Here is a 16,017-nt window from a genome sequence, read left to right as displayed (position 1 = left end):
TGGATTAATATTTTGACTTCAACCTATTACTAGATCAAAGGTTAAAGTATCATAGCTTTTACTCCTGGTTTCAGATGATAGAAATGGATTGTTTTAAGTACAATATCTGAGATTACAGATTGATGTAAATTAAGAAAATAAATTAATCTAATTAAGAATTGCGTTTCTTACAATTTTACCAAATGTTGCTAGCTTAATGGTAAATAAATTGCAATGAAGTGGACTACATATAATTATTTATAGTCACCTGAGTAAACTCAGATGACATATTGCAATCTGTTTTTTGTCCGTCGTCGTGCGCTAAGATTTAAACATTTTCAGCTTCTTCTCTGAAATCACTGAACCATATTTCAACCAATTTCGGCATATAGCATCTGTGGTTGAAAGGGAACAAAAATTGTGAATTTCATGGTCCCTGGGGCCTGGGGTGGGGCAAAAACCACTAAAATTACTGCATTCTTCAAAAATATTCTTTACTCCTGGACATAAAGCAGTCAAAATGTTTGTATGATTGTAATCAGCATTGAGTCCTCTACCAAAATTGTGAAATTAATGGCCCCAGGGTCAGGGGCTCTAGTGCTAGGGCGGGGCTCTATTGATTATATAGTGAAATGCATTAATTCTTTGAAAATCTTCTCTGTTCCTGGGTATCAAATAAACTAATTAAGTTCATAGTTATGATGAGCAAGAGTGCCTCTCCTAAAATTGTGAATTTTCTGGCCCCACGGTCAGGGGTTATGGTGTTAGCGCGGGGCTCTATTGATTATATAGGGAAAATGCATTATTTCTTTAAAAATCTTCTTCTCTGTTCCTGAGTATTAAATAAACTAATTAAGTACATAGTTATGATGAGCAAGAGTGTCTCTACAAAAATTGTGAATTTTATGGCCCCTGGGTCAGAGATTCTGGTGTTAAGGCGGGGCTCTATTGATTATATAGTGAAAATGCATTTATTCTTTGAAAAGCTTCTTCTCTGCTCCTAGGTATCAAATAAACCAATTAAGGACATAGTTATGATGAGCAAGAAAGCTTCTACCAAAATTGTGTATTTTATGGCCCCAGGGTCAGGGGTAATGGTGTTAGGGTGTGGCTCTATAATGATTTATAGTGAAAATACATAATATCTATAAAAATCTTTTCTCTACTCCTAGGTAATAAGCAGATGAACTATTTATATGATATATATGATTATATGATTATGATGTGCAAGGGCTTTTCTTCCTGAATTATTAATTTCAAGGCCCCTGGGTCAGGGATACCAAAAGGGGGGGGGGGGCTCTACTTATTTACTAAAAATGAATTGTTTGAAATCTGCTCCTTGGTATCAATGAAACACTTTTGATAAGCAAGTGTGCATTTTCAAAAATTGTGCAATTTGTAGATCTAGGGTCAGGGGTTCATTTGTGGTAGGGACACTCCTGATTATTGCTGAATATTACTGATTAATTGTTGACATGCATTTTGTTCCCTTACCCTGCTTATGGGTATTGAGTAAACAAACTAAACATTTGCTAAGTGTATAGTTATGATTAGCAATTGTGCCTCTTTCAAATTTGTGAATGCCATAGCATCTAGCTAAAATTATGAACCAAATTCAATCATTTGAAAGTTGTTGCATGATGATCAGGTGACCTATAAGGCCCATGGGCCTCTTGTTTTTATTTTACAGATTGCACAATTTTCATTTAATAATGTTATTCTGTAGGTCACAATGGGGTGTTGCTAAAACGCGGAACGGAAAACGGAACGGAAAGCGGAACGGAACGGAAAACGGAATATATTATTTTGGATTAAATCACTTAAAATACACAAATTTTATCATAAACGATATATCTTATACACATTCAATCCCCCACAATTAAATACAAGTTGATGTTGTTGCCCAGTCTCTTCTATACGAAAATCGCTGACATAGCGGTCATTCAGAATCGAATTTGAAAGGGGGGACGAACTTAAAAAGTATTTGACAAGCAAAATCACAAAAAGAAGACAATGGTTTTTTCGGGGGGGGGGGGGGGGAAGTTCCAACTATAACATCTTTCAGTACTAAAACTTTGAGGATGTTAACTTGAACGAACATTTCCTTAGTAAAAAGGTACGACTGGGGGGGGGGGGGGGGGGGCATTTGATATCTAGATGAACCATGGAAAGAGAAATAAAATGTAAATTAAAGCAAATTTATTAAAATTACGTTCAGGGCAAACCTTTACGACAAACTCGAATAAGCATATCTTATACACATTGGTTGTTAAAATTTTCTTCAAAATAGAGTCGCTTTCTTTTAATATTTAAATTCCGGATAGACAAAGTTGGAAAACTTTCATGTGGTAGATATAATGCAGAATTTCAGTGAAGTTAACTTTCGTTTGTTTGCGGTACTTTTGTGTGTATGTTGTGGGGGGGGGGTGTATAGGAATTACCCCGTAAAATACGAGTTTGTTTTCCCGCTCATCGGAAAGGTCCGAGAATTTGTAATAGATCTGCCCCGCTTTTTTTGTCCAAAATATTTATATATAAGGTATAATAAATCAATTTTTAATGTGGCTGTGGGCCCCTACACAGACCCGAAACTGCCACTCGACCCCCCTCTCATGATTCACGAATTCGACACTGCGTGCATAATCTGAATATCATAACTAGTTATTATTGTCTTTATACAGACATTGAAACAAATTGATAGAGGAGGTAGGGGTTCAGTAAAAATTTCCAAAATACAAAAAAATTTGACTTGTCAAGCACAAAAAAAAGGGGGGATATGTCCTTTGCCCAAACACAAAAATCCTATTTCGTGTGTGTGTAAAGGGGGGGGGGGGGTCCAATTTCTTTCAGTACCATTTTTCCAAGGAGGGTGTATATGACTCATAAATATATGATAGTTTACAATACATTTTTATTAGAAATGACTTTTACAACAAGAATATTGCTCTTTTATCTGATTTATATCGAATCTTTTGTTATCTGTTTGACAAAAAAATTTCCGTTTTCCGTTCCGTTCCGCTTTCCGTTCCGTTTTCCGTTCCGCGTTTTAGCAACACCCGTCACAATGCCTAGCATTTTTAATATTGCAGGTTTTAACGCAAATGGTTTAGGCGCTTATTTTGCACACTTAATCTTTAGACCATCAAACCTTGTCAGTTACATGTATTTGAAAATCCGAAGATCTTGGAATGTACATTCATTGTATCAACCAAAAGTAGGCCACATTGATATACTTTCTGAAATTTCATGGCTTTGTTTCTTAATATTTTGGATGAGAAAATTATTATGTATTTGGAGAGATTTATTGCATTTTCATTCAGTTCCTGTTACAGCATCGTCGGAAACCCACGGGTGATCTCATCTTTACTTATCACCCGTGGGCAAACTCGTCGAAATATCGCCGTAATGGTAAAATATGCTAATTTGTTGTTTTTAGTCAACCAATCAGAAAGTTGGAACTCTTCAATTTTGAAAAATACGTTTATTAAGGTCTTCCGTCTTCACGGAAGACCTTATAGTGATTCTACTGTTTCTTATTATTATTATTATTATTAAGGTCTTCCGTCTTAACGGAAGACCTTATAGCGATTCTATTGTTTCTTATTATTATTATTATTTTTCTGACGCAATTTCTCAAAGACTACTGGATGGAATTACATGAAAATTTCAGGACAGATGTGTTGTTGAATGGATTTGATACATCTGAGAGATTTTTTGGAAAATCACTTCCGGTGCCAAGTTACAGACCTTTTTCTGATTTTTAAAATGACATTTTGTCTACAGATTTTCTCAAAAACGGTTAAAGATATCAAGCTGAAACTTTCAGAGATTATAGATGTTGATAAATACTATCCAGGACGCTACATGTCGTTCGTCGTCATTACTTCCGGTCGCTACCAGAAGGAAGCCAATTTAAAAAGTCCAAATTTTCAACTTTTTTTGTTTTTCAATATTTTTAATTTATTTTTGGTATGTTAATAGAAACCTTTTTTATAATGCTAACTCTAAAATTTGTTTGAATATTGATAAAGTTTAACTGTAGATATTAGTATTTTAAAATCTGAAGCGGATCCAAGATGGCCGCTCTCTCTGTCAACTCCGACATTTCGCAATAGGGGTTTACTGAGGCAGCCGAGCGTTTGCTTGAACGAAAGTAACATAAGGAGAAATGAAATGTAAAGGAATACTTGGATTGTCACGTCGTAGTTACGTTGCAATTCTGTGTCAAACGAAGTTCTTCCTAAACGTATTCTATAATTGGTTTTGGCTGGTTCTCAAAGTAGAAAAAGAAAAGACTAAATGTGCAAATGAAATTCGATACCTAATATCACGGAAAAAACAGATTTTTAATTATAAGTAAGTTTTTCAAGAAAGAATGTCAATGAATACAGTTAGTATAAAACTTACCTACTTTTTTTCCCATGCACATTTGTGCCATATTAAACTAATAGAAAAGACAAAATAAGATAACCATTTCTTTTTCAAAGATTGCTTCATGGAGTTTATATTAAGATTATTGTCTCAAAGATCTTATTCAAGTTTTTCAGCACAAATGGTATCCAATTCCTTGATCGTCGTAAGGGGAGCCATGTTTTTCGGCGATACATTTCAATCTCATTATGAATGTTTAACTAATCGGGATAGTTTACTTTGGCGATAAACAGGAAATTTGAAAACAAAAAAAGAAGATAAAATTCATAGCCGTTTCACTGCTTTAGTGTTACTAGCTTACATACTACATGTATATGGCATTGTAAAATGTGTTAAATATGCTTTCTAATCGTCGAAGTTTAGGCTATATGAATGTTTTTTTTATTTCGTTGAAGCTATCACAATAGAACATTCCAAAAAAAAGGCGCGAAGTTTAACTCGTAACGTTTGGCGCGAAATTATGAATAGTGACTAGCCTTCCATAATTCTAAGACAAAAGCACTGTTATACAGAGGTATATACAAAAAGATTAAGAGCAGAGGTCCGAATAGCGTATTATTTAGCGAATTGGATTTTCATGCTCGCCACTTGGATTCAATCCCCCTTGCGTGCAATATTTCTTTTCACTTTTAAACCTCGAATTTTCGTTTTTTTTTTTTAGGAATCGGACGGAAGACCTCTCGTTGCTCGCAACGAGATCGTATCTAGTTAAGGTCTTCCGTCTTCACGGAAGACCTTATAGTTATTGCTCTGTTTCTTATTATTATTATTATTATTATTATTATTATTATTTTTCTGACACGATTTCTCAACAACTACTGGATATAGTTAAATGAAATTTTCAGGAAAGATGTGTTGTAAGATACTCTTGAAAGTTCCAAGACAGTTTTTGGAAATTCCTCTCTGGTGCCAAGTTTTGGACCATTTTCCTGATTTTAAAAAGACATTTTGTCCACGATTAAACTCAAAAACGGTAAAAGATATCAATGTGAAACTTTCAGAGTTTATAGATGATGATCAATACTTTCCAGGACGCAACTTTTCGTTCGTCGTCAGTACTTCCTGTCGCTACCGGAAGCCAATTCAAAAAGTCCAAATTTTCAACTTTCTTTGTTTTTCAATATTTTTCATTTATTTTTGGAATATTAATAGAGACACTTCTATTGATGCTTACTATATAAGTTGTTTTAATATTGGTTAATCTGAACTCTAGATATTAATATTTGAAAATCTGAAGCGGGCCCAAGATGGCAGCTGTCTCTGTCAACTCCGACATTTCGCGAGTAGGGGCTTATGGAGGCAGCTGAGCGTTTGATTAAACCATTCTGACATAAGGATACATGAAATGCAAAAAACTACTTGGACTCTCACGTAGTAGTACGTTGCAATTCAGTGTCAATCTTAAAAAACTTAATTTACGTTTCACTGCTCTAGTGTTACTGGGCTAGATACGATATGTAATGTGTACAATGTGTTAAATATACTTTCCTAACGCCGAAATAAAATAAAGGTGATAAGAATGTTTTATTTAATTAATTTCATTGAAGCTATTGCACCTCTTTAATAGATCAGTACAAAGAAAAGGTGCAAATATTTACGCGTGGGTTTGACACGAAATTATGAATAGTGGCCCGCCTTTTATGACTCTTAGACAGGTGTACTGTTGCAAAAGTATACACAAGTATATGTAAAGCCGTATTCCCAATAGCTAAATGGTTCGCGCGTTGGGGAGAAAAGAGAAAAAAAAGGCGCATTCACGTTGGCGACCTGGATTCACTCCTCCTTGTGATCAAAATTTTGAAGCACTTTTTAGTTCGATTTTACAAGTTTTTTTTCCTGAATCGGACGGAGGACCTCTCGTTGCTCGCAACGAGATCGTATCTAGTTATTATTATTATTCTTTTTATTATTTTTTTGACTTTCTAATTTTGTGCACGCGATTTCTCAAAGACTACTGGGTGGAATGGCGTGAAATTTTCAGAAAAGATGTGTCGTAATATGAATTTTATATATCCGGGAGATTTTTTGAAAATTCGCGTCCGGTGTCAAGTTATGGGACATTTCCTGATTTTAAAATGACGGATTTTGTCTTCGGATAATCTCAAGAACGGTAAAAGATATCGTTGTGAAACTTTTAGGGATTATAGATCGTGATATTCACTATCCAGGACGCGACGTTTTGTTCGTCGTCGGAACTTCCTGTCGTTAGGTGAAGCGAATTGAAAAAAGTGCATTTTCTAACTTTTTCGTTTTTCAACATTTTTTATTTATTTTTGGAATGATAATAGAGACCCTTTGATTGATGTTTACTATATAAGTTGTTTGGATATTAGTTAATCAGAACTCTAGATATTAATATTTGAAAATCTGAAGCGGGACCAAGATGGCGGCTCCGCCATTTAGCGAGTAGGGGCTAATGGAGGCAGCTGAGCGTTTGATTAAATCATTCTGACATAGGGATAGATGAAATGTAAAAAAACTACGTGGACTTTCACGTAGTAGTACGCTGCAATTCAGTGTCAATCTTAAAACTTAATTTCCGTTTCACTGCTTTAGTGTAACTGGGCTAGATACGCGTGTACAATGTGTTAAATATACTTTTTAACGTCGAAATAAAATAAAGGCGACAAGAAGTTGCGTTATTTAATTACATTGAAGCTATCACACCTATTTGATAGATCAGTCCAAAGGATAGGCACGAATATTTACTCGTGGTGTTTGTCGCCAGATTATGAATAGTGGCCCGCCTTTTATGATTCTTAGACAGGTGTACTGTTGCAGGTGTACTGTATGCACAACTACATTTAGAGCAGTATTCAAAATTTATTAGTTTTTCAAGAAACGTAACCACTGTGTTTCCCATGCACACTTGTGTCATATTAAACAAATACAAAAGACAGAAATAAGAAAACCTTTTTTTAAATAAGATCGTATAATAGAGTTTATATTAACATTCTTTTCTCAAAGATATTTAAAGTTGATCATTGAACATGAATGATATCTGATTCCTTGACCGTCGAAGGGCGAGACATGTCTTTCATCGAACCATTTCTACCTTTTCATGAAGGTGTAACGAATCGGGTTAGTTCACTTTGGGGATAAACGGGAAATTTAAAAAAAGTTATAAATGATTACCATTTCACTTCTTTTTTGTTACTTACTTATATAAGATATAGAATATGTACAATCTGTTAAATATACTTTCTAAACCTCGAAATTTAGGCTTAAAGAACGTTCCTTTTTCTTTATTCTATTGAAGCTATCACACCTATTTAATAGAACATTCTAAAGAAAAGGTGCGAAGATTAACTTGTGGCGTTTGGCGCGAAATTATAAATAGTGGCGCGCCTTTCGTAATTCTTAGACAGGTGTATTGTTGAAGAAGTATATTCAAGAACATTTAGAGCAGTGGACTCAATAGCGTTATTTAAGCGTGTTGGGAATAAAGAGGAAAAAAAGCGCGTTGGATTTTCACGCTGGCGACCTGGGTTCAATCCTCTTTTTGACCAAATTTTTTTTATCACTTTTTCAGCTCGATTTAAGGTTTTTTTCCTGAATCGGACGGAAGACCTCTCGTTGCTCGCAACGAGATCGTTTCTAGTTACTTTGCTATTTATGGTAAATATTTTGACGCTCGTTAAAACGTGCGAAGTTTGATTTAAAATAATGAAAATCAATTCGTACAGGTCACTGACATTAATATCCGTCAGATATTATGAAGGAGTACCTCTTTCTAACTGCAATATGCACCGGTGAGTGAATTTATCAGCTGTGTTAACTACGGAATGAGTTTTTCATGTTTTTGGCAATGCCGAACTTGCATACGTAACGTGAACTGTGATTCGTTGTTACGCATCGCGATTCTGTAATGCGGCCAATCAAATGACCCATGCATATTTAATTACATACGACGATTTTTCGACGAGTTTGCCCACGGGTGATAAGTAAAGACGAGATCACCCGTGGGTTTCCGACGATGTTGTTACAGGGACTTCAAGTTAGTTCCCTATTTTGGAAAGTTTTTAACCAAACTTGGCTTATTTTGATGGTTTTAAATAAAGCCATAATTTTTTTTAAGTCACAGTGACCTACTCTTCAGTTGACCTACTCTGTGGAGCTACCTTACAGAGTTTAATGATTCTAGGCCAAAGAGTACCTGAAATATTTCATTATAACCATAAACATAGGTAATCAGAGATTACAGAGCTCACCTCAACGTGTGTTGTCTTTAAGTAAGGCAAATTAAGTCACACAATTAACCAACAAAAGGTGTACATCCAAAAATGCAAAATTTATGCAAATTTGATACTTTGGAATAGACCTATATAAAAACTAAAAACTAGTTCTTCATCATGAAAATGTAATTAAAATCCAGCATCTGAAGCAAGATTGAGAGTTTTCATCCCTTGATGCATCATTTGTGCAACTGGTTTATATAAGCCTTATAGTTTCTTGGTGATAGACTTGCACCCATAACTTTTACGAGGTCTATTATCTGGAAAATGTATGTCGAATTCAGCATCTGAAGCAAGTCCATTAGTGTGCATCCTAAGATGTATCATCCATGCAAGTTTGGTCAACATAGGGCTTAAAGTTACTTGCAAATGAAACCTGTATAAAAAAATTAACCTTTCCACTAATCCAGAAAATGTAGGTCAGATTCAGCATCCGAAGCCAGCCTAGTAGAATGCACCCTTAGATGTACCATCCATGCAAGTTTGGTCATTATAGGGCTCAAAGTTACTTGGAAATGAATCCTGCACCATAAACTTTAACCTGTTTACTCGTCCTGAAAATGTAGGTCAGATTCAGCATCCGAAGCAAGTCTGGTAGTATGCATCCTAAGATGTACCATCCATGCAATTTAGTCGTTATAGGGTTCATAGTACTGTACCTTGGAAATGAAACCTGCACCCAAAATTTTAACCTGTTCACTCAACCAGAAAATGTAGGTCAGATTCAGCATCCGAAGCAAGTCTAGTAGATTACATCATAAGATGTACCATCCATGCAAGTTTGGTCATTATAGGGCTCAACGTATCTTCGAAATGAAACCTTCACCAAAAACTTTAACCTGTTCACTCAACCGGAAAATGTAGGTCAGATTCAGCATCCGAAGCAAGGCTGGTAGTATGCATCCTAAGATGTATCATCCATGTAAGTTTGGTCATAATATGTCTCATAGTAACTTGGAAATGAAACCTGCACCAAAAACTTTAACCTGTTCACTCAACCAGAAAATGTAGGTCAGATTCAGCATCCGAAGCAAGTTTAGTAGAATACATCCTAAGATGTACCATCCATGCAAGTTTGGTCATTATAGGGCTCAAAGTATCTTCAAAATGAAACCATCACCAAAAACTTTAACCTGTTCACTCAACTGGAAAATGTAGGTCAGATTCAGCATCCGAAGCAAGGCTGGTAGTATGCATCCTAAGATGTATCATCCATGTAAGTTTGGTCAACATAGGGCTTATAGTTACTCGGAAATGAGACCTACACCAAAAACTGCACCAAAAATGTTAACCTGCACCAAAAACATTAACCTGGTCATTCCTTTGCTGAAATTGCAGCATCTGAAACTTTGACTGGTACAATGAAACACACTAGCAACATCTTCCATGCATGTCTAATCAATATAGGACATAGAAGTACTTCAAAAGAAAACTGCTCCAAAAAACTTAACCTTAACCCGGGACGCCGACGCCGACACCGACACCGACGCTGAGGGTATCACATAAGCTCCCCCCAACTTCGTTGAGGTGAGCTAAAAATTGAAAAGTAGGTCACGGTGACGCATTTTCAGTCTGCAGGGGACCAAAAATGTACCGACTGACAAAGTTTGATAATTCTAAGATAAATAGTACATGTACCCATTCTTTTAAAAATATAGCCAGATAATTTTAAAAGTAGGTCACTGTTACCTACTTTTCACTGGAAGTTTTTCAATGACCTTAAATGCATTAATTATCTCAAAGTTTCATGAACATAATCCTTTAAAGCCTCATAATTATGTACTTATATCATGAGCATAATGACCAGGAGCAAAGGATCAACTGAGAGATATATAAACCTTGAATCCTCTTTGAAGTCTTTCATTAGCATGGACTCTGCCTGTTCTGTTTTCTTTATCACAACACAAGTGCTTTTGTTTATTTTTATTCATAATTTTTAAAGATAAAGAATACAGTACATGTATTAAATTTCAACATTTCAACAATCAAAATGATACAATGGTTGTGAGATATGAGACTTGGCACTGTACATCTAGAGGTTTCATCGCTTTAAACCCCAAGAGAAATGTGTATTTTGCTTTCATTTTTTTCACGTTTTTTTTTTTTAATTTAGTTCCGTTCTGAAGACAATGGTGTCTTAACTCAACCTTTTATATTTTCCTGTCCTGGTCAATTTTCCTCTTAAAATATCTGTAACAAGTCTTTGATTATCATGTTATTGCATTAATTGACAATGTTTGATCTGTATTCAAGGTCTTTATAACAAAACAAAAATGCAAAAATGCCTAATCCTGAAGAAAGTGTAAACTTTTAACTCTACAGAGCAATCCAAGATGAAACATTGTATCCATAATTTCTTCTCGATCTTTTCTGACTAAGTAGTTGTAGGGCCTTGAGTAGTGGATGATACTTTTCTCATCTTCCATGGGATGACCATGTGCTAAGTTTGATAGATGCTCCCTGTCCAACTTCAAACATGTGAAAATGATCTGCAATGTTGAATATAACCATATTATATATCTTATACAAGAAATGAGAGAAATAATTTTTTTTAATATGAACTGATTCTGGTATGTCTCATACATTGGCATGATCGAAGTTTTTTTTTTTAAAACAGCTTTTCCAGTAACATGACTTTTCAAGCTTTTGCTGTTGTTCAGGTTTTTCTGTCCCAGTTTGTGATTTTTTAATATATGTTTGAAGGACATCCATCCTATATCCTTAGTTACCCCCCGTTTTAAGAGGAAATGACCCTATTTACATGTTGAATTAAATGAACAAAATGGAATGTTCAGAAGTTGATAAAAGATGGACAAGTGACTGACAAGCATCAATCAATTAAGAACACTAAGCCCTTCCAGTGATAAAATCAATACAATAACTAACCATATTCTTAACACAAATGATTCCTAAATTTGTATCTTGTAAAGCGGACTTTTTCCATTCCAGGAGAAGCTCTCCCCCGTGCCTTCCTAACAAGCTCTCCACAGACTGGCCTGAAAACTTCATGTTTCTGATATTGAAACCTGTGGTAGTCTTTTCATCCTGTGCAAGAGTCCACTTCTTCACCTGAAATTACATTTTTAATATGATTAATTTAAAATCTACAGATTTGATTATTCATTAGAAGTCTATGATGGCACTGTAGCTCTATAGTAACGTATTTGTAATAAAAATAAAGGAAGACAGTCATATCATACAAAAACCTGCACTTGAAAATAAATGCTTAGTTTCACATTTACAGACTCATTCCCATGATGTTTTTAATCTTGAACCAATTGCAAGTTTTGACATCAAATCAAATGTAGGCATAGAAACTTGAAAATTAACCCCTTTTTTAATCTCTGTTCTTTGCTAATAGAAAATTAACTGACTATTGTCACTATTTGTTAACTGGATATACTGACTGCAACTCTGTCAATATAAATTTACACAATATATTAAAATATAACATTTTTGAAGAAGTTTCCCCATTATATCATAAATATAATATTTTTATCCGTATGCCCTGAAAAACTGCCAAATCACGCCAGATACAGTTATGTTCCACCGGAAACAGTTATGTTGCCCTCCCGAACACAGTTATGTTCCCTCGCGTGCAATCATTCTGCATATTAATTACGTCGGGTACGAAATTCACAGAGGCAGTTGCTAAGCAAACGTAAACAGTTTCGCGAAAGTTAAAAAGTCGAGACAACGTCTGCGATTTGTTTATTTGAATTCAGAGGAATTTTAATTAGATAACATTTAATCGAGGAGAAAAATTCTTTAAATACAACAAAGGTTATCAACGCAAGTGTGACCAGCAGACTGAAAACATTCTGCCATGAAACCGGACGAGATATTTCGGAATTATACTCAACGTACATATATGTACATATACGTATATATGTACGTACATAGCGTTCAATAAATATGTACGATGGATCAATTTGGGTTCAATGCTTAAAAATGTTATATAACATATAATACATGACTTAATTCTCGGGCAGCAATACCAGAATATTTGCCCCTCGGTGACAGCCTCTGCCTGCGGCATCGGGCGACATAACACTCCAGGGCTTTCCTGTCACCTTGGGGCAAATATTCTGGTATGCTGCCCTTGAAGCCATGTAATATATATATAATGTTGTTTGTTTGTCTATTGTTTATTGTTCTTCTCAAGAATTTTTCACTGATGGAGATCACACCACTTGCTGGTGGAGGGCTCAGGGCTGCAAATTTATCCATTTGTTTGGCACTCGGGGCTATCAAGCAATGAAGGAATTCTTTCTTATGCCAGTGTCTACAGCGACACTGGACATTTATATGGTCTCACCCGGAGGATCTGTCTCCACGTCCCACAGTGGATTTGAACCTGCTACCTAATTATCAGCTCTGTACTCAATGACCTAGACCAGACACTCTATGCACTGCCCCATGTGGGAAACTATAAAGTTTTATTACAGGACTGCTAACTATAATACATTTACAGTATACAATATAACTCAAAATTATTATCAGTGACAGATACCACTAAGAGATTTCCCACTAACCTCTCCAACTGTCGCTGTCATCAGAGATGGATTAGTTTTAAAATGTGCACACTCTCCCTGTAACTTGTATCTTAGATCTGGAACACTGGTTGTATCGACTCCATCAAGAGTCATTCTCACTTCTGGCGAAGCATCTCCTCTCCTGCAACATTTAAATTCATTATTATTTCATTTCAATAATTATTATTTCTTTTAGGGTTTTGATAGATAAGAAATAAAAATCTAAATTCATGCGTCATAAAATACTTGTATATAAATATGATTTTAGACTCAGAGTATATATAGTGACAATCACATTATATGTATTTGCTTTATTTTTACTCTTGTGATAAAATCATCAAAATGAAACTAATTGGACGTGAAATGGTTAAGACAAGAGGTCCATGGACAATGATGTTCACTTGAGTTACTATGGCCCCAATGTTCTTCACCAGAGCTACTCCATTATAATATCTACCATTGTCACATCCTACCACCCAGGGTTCATAATTAAAACAACTTAGAATCTATAGTACCTCGAAAGATTCCACATTATTTTCAGCTTTTCTGGCACAATGGTTCTTGAGAAAAAGATTTTTCCTATATATAATTTCAATATTGTACTTTGGTTTTCTATCATGGCCCCACTCAATTAAGTCTGCAATAAAATGTAACATATACCTACATGCATGTGTTTGCATTGATGCCTAAAAATTGGGGACCATTTTGTTATTCCAACCCTGAAAAATGTTGTTATGCGCTATGACCTAACATTTCAATTCTGAATTTGAATCATGAACCCCCACAGCATCACATTTGGTTGACAGGTATGCAAATGAACATTTTATTTTTTAGTTATTTACTATATGAGATGTAAAGCAAAACTCATTTAGTACGAACACGGATATTGCATTCACAGATACTGTATGGGGAAGTTATCCTTAATACGGATATAATGAACTACGGATATAGCGAAGTAATTTCATGGGTCCCAGTGACTTCATTATGATCAAGTTTTACTGTATTTTTATGTGAGTAACTATTTACCTGTTTAACTAACCAATATTTGCATCCTTCGATGGTTAAAATAACACGTTAACCAGGTACACGTTGCCAACACCAATTTAAAACTTTAAATTTGTTACAAGCATAACACACACTCACATTGAGTTCAATAGGCATAGCCTGCTGAAGAAGACCAGAAGCTGACAGAATTCCCCCTCCACTCCAAGTCTCCCATGGGAACTCCACTCTCTAATTAGGTCAGAGTAATACTCAACATACTCCAAAATAGCCGTATGCCAAAAGCTAAAAAGGTGCCTATAAAAATAAAAAATCCTTTTACATAGATTAAGTCATGTTTATCTGTATATTGTTTATTTATTCAGCACAAAGTGAAGTAAACATACATGCCTTGCCACTTACTGCATTACAGTGATAAACAATATATTTCTTCACCTCCCAAGTGAAAATGAAAGACGCGTGTACTGTAATGAAATCATGTTTCATATTAATCTCAGCGAAATGGGTAGAGACTAAAATTTTGGTCAGATGTCAGACCAAAATTTTAGTCTCTAACCCAATTTCGCTGAGATTAAATTCATACCAGGAGAGATTATCGAATGATGAAGTAGATCCTTTTGCCGATATTTCATCTTTAATTTTTGCAATTGCTTGTAGACATTTTTCGGTTTCTTTTACAACAGCAAATGGACTCAATGACTCAATATCAGAAAATTCTTCATCTACATCTAAGCTCTCCATGCACTTTTTGGTTGATTCCACCAGAATTTCCTTTATCTTAAGGAGTTTAGTCCACAGCTCAGCAAGATGTTTGATACCAAGTACCAAGTACAAGTCTTTCAGGGCTGATTCATATAAATCGGCTAATTCTGTTGCTTTGTCGTCATATATGATTCCAAAAGATTCTAATTTACTAATATCCCATTCTGAAACATGGTCTTCACAAAACCTAGCACATTTCACTCGGGAGGTGCAACTGTCGTCACTCTCGTAAGTCTGTGAGCTTGAGGATGATCTTCCCCTTTTCCACGTTAGTTCCGATGATGAAGGAGATGAACAGGGTGATAAAATGGAGTTTGAAGAATCAGATGAATCTGAGGAATTAGATGAATCGTCCATCCTGATCACTCCCTCTTCCAAAATGACCAAATGTGAAATGAATATGTTGTTAGAATTTTTGGAATCTCGATCCCGATTGCTGTTGAAATGCAAAATATTTACGTTTTTCAGAAATTCTGACTTTAATTAGACGTATTTATGTGATCAATATATTTTGTTTTAAGTTTCAATAAAAAATAAATTTAACTGTATTCAAAGCAATTGGAGTAAAATTTTAAATAGTTACAAAGCCAACCTACATGTATACGTACCATGTTGACACAGGCACCTGACGTTACTTATTTTTCTTTTGTGACGGTTTTGGTTTTTTACAGTACATTTAATTTGTCATACACAGAATATTTAGTGAATTTAAATACCTTTTAACATTTTCCGATAGGCAAAGCTGATGTTAAAAGTCCTGTATTTGTAACTTTGTAACTTTATTTGTTTACACATGTGCTCAGGTTAAATTTACCTCCATTTTGGCTGTCGTTCCAAACTTATTTTGTATCCTGACTTTTCATTGGTTGACAGATAGTACTTGAACATATCAGAAATCATTTTAGATATTCACATTACTATTTCAAAGCTACTTAGTTAGAATGATTTTTATTGGTCAGAGTTTATATATAAACGGTAACAGCGGCATTTTCAAGTCACTCTAGGCTAAAGAACCCACAGGTTCAAGCTTACTCTTCTTAGCTCTTAGGGTTTAATCCCGGACTGCTCGTGCA

At 35.1% G+C, this 16,017-nt stretch overlaps 1 protein-coding gene across 1 annotated transcript; it reads right to left on the bottom strand.

Annotated features, from left to right (window-relative positions):
- Positions 1-10,565: 10,565 nt before the first annotated feature.
- On the bottom strand, positions 10,566-15,355 carry LOC134270094 (uncharacterized). The gene is made up of 5 exons (XM_062752269.1): positions 14,766-15,355; positions 14,324-14,479; positions 13,181-13,322; positions 11,532-11,714; positions 10,566-11,134 (listed from the first exon to the last, which is right to left on the bottom strand). The coding sequence occupies exons 1-5, from the start codon at positions 15,299-15,301 to the stop codon at positions 10,931-10,933; spliced, it is 1,221 nt and encodes a 406-aa protein (XP_062608253.1). The 5' UTR covers positions 15,302-15,355; the 3' UTR covers positions 10,566-10,930.
- Between the last annotated feature and the right edge of the window lie 662 nt (positions 15,356-16,017).

The sequence above is a fragment of the Saccostrea cucullata genome, unplaced genomic scaffold, assembly GCF_032062105.1.
Source record: "Saccostrea cucullata isolate Sc308-1 unplaced genomic scaffold, CSIRO_AGI_Scuc_v1 ctg1445, whole genome shotgun sequence".
NCBI classification, from domain to species: domain Eukaryota; kingdom Metazoa; phylum Mollusca; class Bivalvia; order Ostreida; family Ostreidae; genus Saccostrea; species Saccostrea cuccullata.
This window is presented reverse-complemented; position numbering and strand designations above follow the sequence as displayed.